Source organism: Orbicella franksi, chromosome 2 (assembly GCF_964199315.1).
Source record: "Orbicella franksi chromosome 2, jaOrbFran1.1, whole genome shotgun sequence".
Taxonomy (NCBI): domain Eukaryota; kingdom Metazoa; phylum Cnidaria; class Anthozoa; order Scleractinia; family Merulinidae; genus Orbicella; species Orbicella franksi.
In genome coordinates this window covers 22,480,884-22,490,610 of record NC_138146.1, presented here as the reverse complement: position 1 = coordinate 22,490,610, position 9,727 = coordinate 22,480,884, and the positions used below count along the sequence as shown (strand labels likewise).

The following is a 9,727-nucleotide window of genomic DNA, read 5'->3' as shown; positions in this document are numbered from 1 at the left end:
GGACCGAGTTTTTCCCCCATCGATTTATGGCCCAAGCGTGATAAATCACGAAACATTTTGGCAACGATAACGGCTTTAAATTTTAGCGGGCCGTATAGTAGAATACGGCCCGCTAAATTGACCGATCACAGCGCGCGTACTAACTGAGAGATATAAAAACAACCATGAATGCCCCGGCAAGAATGGAAGGGTACAAGTTTGAATTTTGCCAGTGAAAGGTGACAAATATAAGATATGCTTTCCATTTTATATCAGAACTTCCTGTCTAATATGAGTAATTTGAGTAGTGCTGGTCAAGTGAACCTGTTTTTATTCCTACTGAAGACAGAAGACAGCTAAACCGTTTAGATTTATTCAACGCCTGGGTACATTTTTTGCATCTAGGCTTCGACATTGGCCTCCAGTGCGCCAAGCCGCACTTATCCGACTAAGAGGATACCTGACGTTGGCGAATTGACCAGTAGGACGTTGGCGAAGCGACATAGGACGCTGACGAATCGGCCTAAGACGTTGGCGAACGAGTCGTTGGCTAAACACTCGTTGGTGAAAGTGACCGCAATTCGGAGGATCATCTAAAACTGTCCGAGCACCGTCCAGAATAGGGCTAGCTAAGTGCACGTTGAATTTCAAGTGTTTCTTTATCCTTGAAAGAGAAAATTAGCACTTCTGAAATCCTTCTACGTGCAGGAAAATCGGTAGCTTACGTAACCAGCGTTTCTGTGCGAAGAGCTTTACTTTTCCGCATTTTTTGCTCTCGCTCCAGTTTACGCGCTGCCAGAGTGCGGGAATGCTCTTCATACGGGAACCTTGCTACGCAGACTAGAAAATCGAAGACCGACGTTTTCTATATTCAGCCTATGAATGCCCCTTTCCGTTATTTGTGGGAGAGGGTCTGTCAAACTCTCATTTTACTTACCCAATCGTTTCTGTTAGTCACTTGTGGCACTGTTTCTGCTCTTTTTGAACCCCTCGCCCACCCTCGTTTGAGTTGGTTGTAGTTCCTTCCGGTGTTCAACGATATGCCGCTGAAAAAGAGCACTTTTTCAGACAAAATCCTGCCAGCTTCATCTAGCTCTTAAACCATATTTCTCTATCTTCCGAATTTGGTGATTAAATAAATTGTTCCTTTTGTTCGATTCTTCCACTTTCACGCTCGACAATAGAGCTAGAGTTATATTATGTCCAGCACATACTAGTAAACCCAAGTCACTGACAATCCACAAAATAATAGAACAACAAAAAGACTACATTTTAAAACAAATATCCTTGAATAAGTACTCTTTTTATCAACGTTTTAGAACTTTATTTTTCTTTAACTTATCGCACTTTTCCATGGGAAAAAAGATGAAGTAACTGTTTTCTCTGCTAAAAGGAAACAAAATTAATGTACAATACAGACTCACATCATTTACAATATCTTGATAATTATATTAATTTTATAATCTTGACATTCTTTACAACGAGGTTCACTAGGTTCTAGCCCTTGCAACCAAACCCTTACACAGTTTCAAGAATCTGTTCATCTATAAATAGTTATCACTTTTTTTCAAAGCGCAAAGTTGTGTCCTAAACCTTAAACTAGATTAAAAATAAATAGATACTATATATATTACTCAATAGATCTCGATGTCAAAAGGGGCAATTACATTCAGAACTTCAGCAAAACTATTACTATCAAATAAAAATCAAATTCAATAATATTATTATCAGTAGGTCCATATTAAGCCAAAATAAGCAGTGTGGAAAAGTGGCAGAGTAATTTGGACATTACGACTTGAATGAATACTTTTCTTATGTATCTTGGTTAAAAACGAACTCAACTGTTATAATTTTCGTTTATCAAGGGGTTTAATCAACAGTTTTGTCAAATTAAATTTACAGCTATAGAGGTATAGTTTTGATTTGTTGCTAGCAGGTCCAATTCTGCATCCTTGCTTGCAATCAAGTAAAATTTAGGATTCCCAATTCACAGTCCTCTTATTTAGCTTGCAATTAGACCAGATTTGACTCCACTTAGACCTGTTTCCACTACAAATATGTCTATGTTGTAGTTAATTTTTGATTTCAATTTTCTTTGGGTAAGTTAACTTTTGTTTCAGTTTATCCCTGTAAATTGGCTAGGGATATAATATTTGGACATAAGGGAGCTTAAATGCATGGAAATGATCCACAAATAGTTGAAACCAAAAACTAACTGATCACAAATATATTAATATGGATTTTGAAACCATCACACAACCATGTAGACATTAACTGGATTTAGGTATAGTTGCAAAAATCAAAACCGTATGGTACATCCTGCCTATAATGAGAAATGACTTTTTTGTTTTTTTCCCCCACTTTTTAAGTTAAACCTGTACACCGGTGACTTAATTAAGTAATGCCATGTCTAAAAAGTAATCAAAATGAAATGGAAACCTACAAAATTAAAGATCTTAAAAGTTGATTAGGTTGACTGTGATATATTAAATATATTCTCTTAGTAAAATAAATAAATGTTTCTGAACAACAATAATTAATTGCATGAATGAGTATCCAGTTTTAAGGGGTACAAAAATAAAGATAAGTTTGCAAGTGACAATAAAGTAACACAATCATCATATTTGAACTGAAAGAAAGTGATGGCTTGGACAAATGACTCAAACAAATGCTCAAAATGTAATGTCACCCATACAAAATAAGTTAAATTATGATCAATCAGTAATTCTCTCAATCAATCAATCAATCAATCACTAATATCTATTTTCCTTATTTCCCACAAAAGTTCACGTCACTAAAACAATTTAACAAAGTCATGTATAAGTCAACCTCAAGATGAATCGTTTCCATCATCATCATCATCATTATCACTTTCACCAGGATGTTCTGGGAACTGGACATGAATTCTCTGAACAAAAGTAATAAATGTCTTGCACATGGGACAGTAGGGAAGATGGCGTGAACAGCTCTCACAGGAACACACATGTCCACAAGGAGAAAATGCTGTGTTAATTTCAGAGTCCATGCAAATCTGGCAAGTCCAGTCATCACATTCTGAATCATTACAAAAATAAACTCTTTGCCAGCTTGTCACAGCACAGTTACACACTGGGCACACAGTTCCATCCTCAGTGCAGTCTCCACAGAAAACCAAGTGGCCACAAGGTGTGAACAGTGTATTTGCTTCTGCAGAGTTACACTTGGAACATTTTGACACCCACTCCTGTCTGAACACAGTGTCAATATTCTCATGGACATGTTCATAGTGAAGGTCATAGGCCTGACGCCTAGTATGCTTGACATCTAAGTGGTACAGTTCACACGACGGTGTCTTGGTGAACCACTTGGCTGGTAGGGCCCAACAAGGAGTGGAAAGTAAGTAGTGATTGAGAACTGATTGCCGCACTTTACTTGAGTAGAAAAACAGCTGGTGCTCCATGACAGCCTTATGGATTGCCTTTGCAGCGTCACCACTGGCAAGGAAGAAGTGGACAAAGTTTAACTTGCTGTTCTCCGATGCTTTTTTCAAAACAACAATCAGCCGCTCTTCAGACAGGTTCATCTTCATGATGCTCTCAAACCCAATGCTGTCAGATCAAGAGAAAAATTCTTGTAAGTTATAAACAATCATAGGCTGTACCACTCATCTGAAGCCAAGGCACTAATTAACTTGCCATTGGTGAATGAAAGAAGATGTCCAAGATCAAAATTGTAACTAAAAACTGAATTTGTAACTAAATAACTTTCAAAATAAGTAATGCTACTAATGTGTCCTTAGCGTCTAGCAGGCCTACAAGGCCTACTAATTGTGGACACATAACAGTTGAGAGACTGAAATATTAGAATTTGATGTGTTGGTTTGGAGAGAGGAAAACCAGAGAACCCACAGACAGCCCAAGGATGAGAACCAACAACTGACTGAATGGTAATCACTCCTGTTCCCCACTGACAGGACATTTTGAAACTCCCTGGTTCAAGTATTTCATCTGTTAAGGTGTACATACAAATCTCTGTAACCATCGTAACAGAAAAGGGCCGAGACCACCATGGCAAAAAAATTGGCCCTACAAAAACAAGTCCCCTTCCTTCTAAAGAAGACCCTTGAATCTACATGAAGGGAACTTCAAAAATAGCTCTTGTCCTCCCCAAACATACATCCACTGCCTACAGATAAAAAGATTTGCTTCAAACACAAACAGCATTAAGAGACTATTGATGTTTAACTGATGCTACCAGGGGGGGCTGGCAGCTACCTTTGATCTCGCCGCTTTTCTGGTTTCTATGATCGCCCCAGTAAAGAAATCTGTCAATCATTTGAGAACTGTAACGAGCATGCGCATAACGCGAAAATAACACGAGGAAACCGAAACATGTTTCGCCGCCATTTTTGTTCAGGGTTTGCCTTCGATTCGATAACTTTTTATTCGCTGTTAGCAATTTTTAACGACAGCTCTGAGACAATCAGGACTAAGGGGGAATCCAGGACCAGCTTTGTGCTATTTTCCTGGCGAGCGTGGTTGCATTCTTGGTTGCCTGGAGAGGTTTCTCCGTCTCAGGAAGAAAACGAAGCTGAAGTTTTTATTTTGCTGTGGAAATTTCAAGGTTCATTACTTCCCATCATCACACCGACCAATTATTCTTCCCAAATTTCTATGGAAAATACCGATGTCGAACTGTTTCATGTCTGCCGTTATATATCGCGAAGACTCCGAAAGTAAGTCTAAAATATTTCTCAACTGTTCAGAGTTGAGCTTACATTGACTACAGTAAACAAGCTTTTCTGTCTAAAGTTTTTTTCGTCTTAACTTACTTTCTTATGAAAGACTGCATTTACTTTATGATTTTCCTGTAATGTGTTGAGTCTGAAGACTTTCTTTCGAGTAATTTAATTAAATCATGAAACTTGAAGGCAGTTGCAGATCAGTCAACAACATTGAAAATAGCTACCAGTTTGCGTGTCTCGATAATGCAGTGATAAAATTATAAAGGTTTTGAAACCTCCATCCCTTACTGTTCAGTACTAATGTGAACTCGCCAATTTGAAATCATTTTTCTGCTTCTGCATATGGGAATGTCCAAAATGGACGGTTTGCTAGGCACAGACTCAATGTGAACCTTTATTAAGTTGAGGTATTTCATTTACAAGTTATTTACCCGTGAAAATAAAGAAAGCAGCTTCTGCTCACATGCTTTGGCATAATTTGTACTGGTGATAAGCATCAGTTTTATTTGTGTCGTGGGAGAAAGCTCTGTAATACTTCTGGATATCAAAATAGGGTTGCCATATACTCATCTGCTGAGGGAGATAATTTATGAAATAGACCCAGGGAAGGAAAATGAGGCCATGTTACCCGTAGTTGAGTGCTAGTAATGAGGTAAGCAGGTAAAATGGTCATTCATCCAGATTACTAACTTTAACTTGGGTACACCTGAGTCAAAAGAACCTCCACAACATTTGAAATAGGCCAATTTTGAGAGGCTTTAAGGCTTTCGAGAATAACGAGAAAAGACATCAAGCACAGGGATCTGTAACAGTCATTTAGCCTCCAAGTCTATTAGCCCCTAAACATTTAAACTCCAACCAGAAGTCAATAAGCCCCCAACCAGAAATAAAAAAAACTATATATTTTTTTCTTTAAGCATGAGTAACGGGCTAATCGACTTGTGGTTGGGGGCTAACTGGCTAGGGGCTAATCAAATGACCGGTAACCAAAGGACTTGTTTTATTCTTCTAAGGCAAAAAGATGAGTAAGGATGTTAATATATCAACTCATGATTTGGCCCAAAGTGTTGATTATCAGTGGCTTGTTCCTGTAGTGGAAGGATAGCTAAATAAGACAATAAGGCAGACTAATATAAAGTCAGATGAATGAAGTCTTTAATAGTACTTGTATCAAATGACAATTCTTAGTGCAAGAGAGGAGCATGAACCCTTTGAAAACTAATTGAGAGGTGGCATAAAAAAATAGTGCAGAAAGAGCAACAAAATGAGGTGGTAAAGTCAAACTTCCTGCACACTCTCCATCTCAACGACTTGATTGGACCCATTATTTAAGCCGTTAAGTCTAGAATATCAAAACAAAAGCCTAAGGATTATGAAGAAACAAAAACAATCAACGACACATGTACAACTATTGTGTTGTAACGGCAAAGAGATGGTGATTAATTCTCAATTCTGCCGAGGAACCTATCCAGTATTCGCTTTCATGAATAATGCCAGATGCTTTACCTGAAACTGAAAGAGACCTCTTGTAGTAACGTAACAGAAAAACGCCGTACCCACTGCACTCACTATGAAACCTACTTTAACCCTGTCAGTTTAATAAGTGCAAACAAAAAAAGGGTCACGAAGCTGTTAAGAAAAAGCAACCCTTACCATCAGGGAGTCCGGAAATATAGAAATACTTCAGTTTATCCCGTTGATAGGACACCCAAAAATGCTTGAATAAAATATTCATGCCTGCAATCTAGCTCACACTGTGGAGTTCCCGCTCGCGAGGGCTCACAGGTTTACGTTGGAATATTTATCATCGATGCCTCGATCAAATGTCCAAGATTTAGATGCAGGGCAACTGGAGCTTTTTCGTAGATGTTTGAACGTGAAATATGCACGACGTTTACCAAACTTTACAAACGCATCGCGCACACGGAAGTCCGCCATGTTTGTTTTCCACAAACCAGTACTTAGTCTTGCTCGGCCAAATTTCTTAACTGGGGCGATCATAGAAACTCGGTTCCAGGCCTCGCTGCTTGCCCCCCCTGGATGCTACTACCAAACTTGTGTTAAGTCACCTAATTGTACATGTATGTACATATAAACTGTTTACACAGAACTAAGAGTTTGGGAAACAGAAGTAACAGCTTAGAGCTGAGGTTGTTGGATAAATGACTCCAAGAAGATTGTATTCAACAGGATGAAGATCTGACTGACTTTTCCATTATTTTCATGACCATTAGACCCCAATTAGTAGTCCTCCAATAATGATTGCTAAGTATGGCTGTAAATACGTTATCTGAAGAAAAGTCAAAACTAGAAAGTTCATCTTTTTCTACTACTTTGTTTTTCTGAATTGAGTGATTGCACTATTTAGAGAGAGGAAGCCAAATCAGCCTTAGCTGGTTTTAATAAGGGTCCTTAATATCCTGGTAAAGTTGGAATTTGGAGTGTTGGTTTTTGTAGAGGGAGAAAAACTGGAGAACCCAGAGAAAAACCCTCGGAACAAGGCAAGAACCAGCAACAAACTCAACCCACTTATGGCACCAGGCCGGAATCAAACCCGGGCCACACTGATGGGAAGCGAGCGTTCTCACCACTGCGCCATCCCTGCTCCCCATATATATGAATTTAAATGTATTTTGGATTATTTTTGTGCATAGTATTTATTCCTTTACTTATTCATAACTACGCCAACACGTTCCTGACCTCAGGCTACACGGAAAAGAGAAAATTTATACAAATGGTAACAAACAATCCAACTGCTATTGAAGTACACAGTCACATCCAAGTGTAATAGCATGAAAAAGGCCAGAAGCACCAATCAGACAAGAGCTAAATATAACGAAATTTATTCAAGGTCAAAGAACAATGGATCCCAAACTCACTAATCACTCCTACTATATAAACATTTGCTGAAAAAAATTGTAAATCCTGTTTTTTAGCAGACTTAAGTCTTTTACACATCCACTGTTTTCTCCAGAGGTAAAGGTCACGAGCAAATATTTAACCAAAGCTAATTAGCCCATATCATATGCATACAATCGAATAAGGTATCTGTGATCTTTAACCATCCAAGTACCAAATGAGCAAAAATATATTACAGCCAACTTACGTTTGCTTAAGTTTCCCATGAGTTCTTCTCTCGTAAACTTTCAAGCCACTACTTCCTACTGCAACTAAAACTTTCTGTCCTCCTGCCTTGGCCTTGAAAATTTCTGCATCATAGAGCTCCTCCTTGGACATAACATTGAGAAATGCATCTCTTGCAATTGATGAAGACATCCCTTCTAGCTTCCTATGGGCCTCAGCTATTTTTCTTTCCATGTCGTCTCTGCTCCAGGGAGAAAGAAATTGGGGGTAGCTTCTTGGCGCGTTCGAGTGTAAATCTCCATACTCCACCTGAGCCATCAGAGCACACAGTTGAACAGCCTTCTCCTGCGTCAAGTTGAACTTTCCTTCGGCGATTTGCTTTTTGAGACAGAGATAAAACTGGTGTCTGCAAGATGAAAACCCACACATTATTTGAAGAGATCAAAAATTCGAGTCCAAGGCTCGACCACAAATTTCAAAGTAACGAACGGCTATTTATAGATTCACTTTTCACCTGATTGTAATGTACAACTGGCTTTCTCCGAGTAAACCCAGCACAACAAGTTTTGAATTAGTGCAATCTTCTGGCCTTTCAAACTCGCACAAAATAAAAGCAAAAGCAGCCTACCTCGTTTCCTCCTGTTGAAGTTCTTGGGGTGCAACGAAAAATTTAACTTCGAGGCGAAGTCGATGAGGTTTTCCAGGCAAATGTGGGCGAAGCTGAGTTGAAACCGGATTTCTCAGATTTAGCCAGACGCTTATATCATTGACAGAGTTTCGAAGACCAAAATAATTTTTTTCCTTGATTCCCAGCTTCTCACAGACCTAACGAAAACAGTACACGTTGTTAGCGAACAATAAATGGCCGTTCACGAAAAAAATTGTCAACTAAGTACATTTGCAACTTCAGCGTTTCTAATGCTTCTCACCTTGTCCAGAACCTGTTGCCCGAGTTTGTGCCCCGTAAGAACAAATTCGTGTGCCTTGCCATCGGCCTCCAACACTGTAAACTTCATATTTCCTGCTATAAACGGTCGAAATACGAGAGTAATGAAAAGACTGCTTGACCTACAACGAGTACATTTTTCAAATGCTGTTAGGCCGGTCTTTCCAGCTCGCGAGGGGAAAAAATTTTTCTTGTACACAACAAAAACATGTTCATAGCGGTTTGGGCTGGTTCAGCCAATCAGAGAGCGCAGAATTGAAAGACGGGTTACCAAGCAGCAAAACTTGCTAGACCGGATATATCCCTGAACGTGACCTTATCACAAACCGGAAATGAATTTCCAACATTATGTAACACAATCACTCGAACAGGCAACAAAGTGTAAATGGAATAAACAAAGTCAGGATCCTCCAAATCAATCTAGACCAGAAAACTGCACGTAAAAGAATATGTCAATAAATGTTTCATTTGTCGGCAAGTCCTTTTTTTGATTTAAAAACAAAAAAAAATACTATTTGCAATTAAGAGGTCTAAACAACAGGAGAGTGACAGATTTACACACGCTCTTGCAAGTTTGTAGGTCCCGATTACAATTTCACAAGCGTAAAGAAATCAATATATTCTCCTTTTGCATACGGTAATTATGAAAAAAGGCGGCTTCCGCAAAAATTTACCGCCTGATTTGGCAAGCTCGGATGGTGAGTTCGCATGTCACCCACGTGTACCGGAAGTCACACGTTACAGTGAAAAAAAGTGGTCTGACTTTGAAATTTGCATATTGCCCTTCCTCACTCTGTAAATATTATTCTCCTGATTTCCCGCATTCACGCCAGACGGATCGAAAAGAAGAAAACTACAACCAAAAATAGATCACAAACAGATTGTGAAAGGTTCAATGAAAGCCCCGCTCGAAATAAGAAATTTATATTCCGTTGCAAGTCTTGCAAATTGTCAAACCTGGGACCCATCCATGCTTGATTGTCAGTTTTGTTTTC

At 38.9% G+C, this 9,727-nt stretch overlaps 1 protein-coding gene across 1 annotated transcript; it reads right to left on the bottom strand.

The window, feature by feature from the left end:
• Nucleotides 1-1,249: 1,249 nt before the first annotated feature.
• Nucleotides 1,250-9,087, bottom strand: LOC145478697 (E3 ubiquitin-protein ligase MYLIP-like). Its single transcript, XM_081456805.1, has 4 exons — nt 8,716-9,087; nt 8,415-8,611; nt 7,809-8,192; nt 1,250-3,566 (listed from the first exon to the last, which is right to left on the bottom strand). Exons 1-4 carry the CDS (start codon nt 8,800-8,802, stop codon nt 2,810-2,812), a joined length of 1,425 nt encoding a protein of 474 aa, XP_081312931.1. The 5' UTR covers nt 8,803-9,087; the 3' UTR covers nt 1,250-2,809.
• Nucleotides 9,088-9,727: the final 640 nt, after the last annotated feature.

Excerpts from the sequence above, each read along its gene's own strand:
- LOC145478697 (XM_081456805.1), bottom strand. The coding sequence starts at position 8,802 with ATGAAGTTTACAGTGTTGGAGGCCGATGGCAAGGCACACGAATTTGTT. Across the intron at positions 8,193-8,414 it reads CTTCAACAGGAGGAAACGAG|ACACCAGTTTTATCTCTGTC; the intron begins GTAGGCTGCTTT and ends TTCATCTTGCAG. Across the intron at positions 3,567-7,808 it reads CATGGGAAACTTAAGCAAAC|CATTGGGTTTGAGAGCATCA; the intron begins GTAAGTTGGCTG and ends TTGATCTGACAG.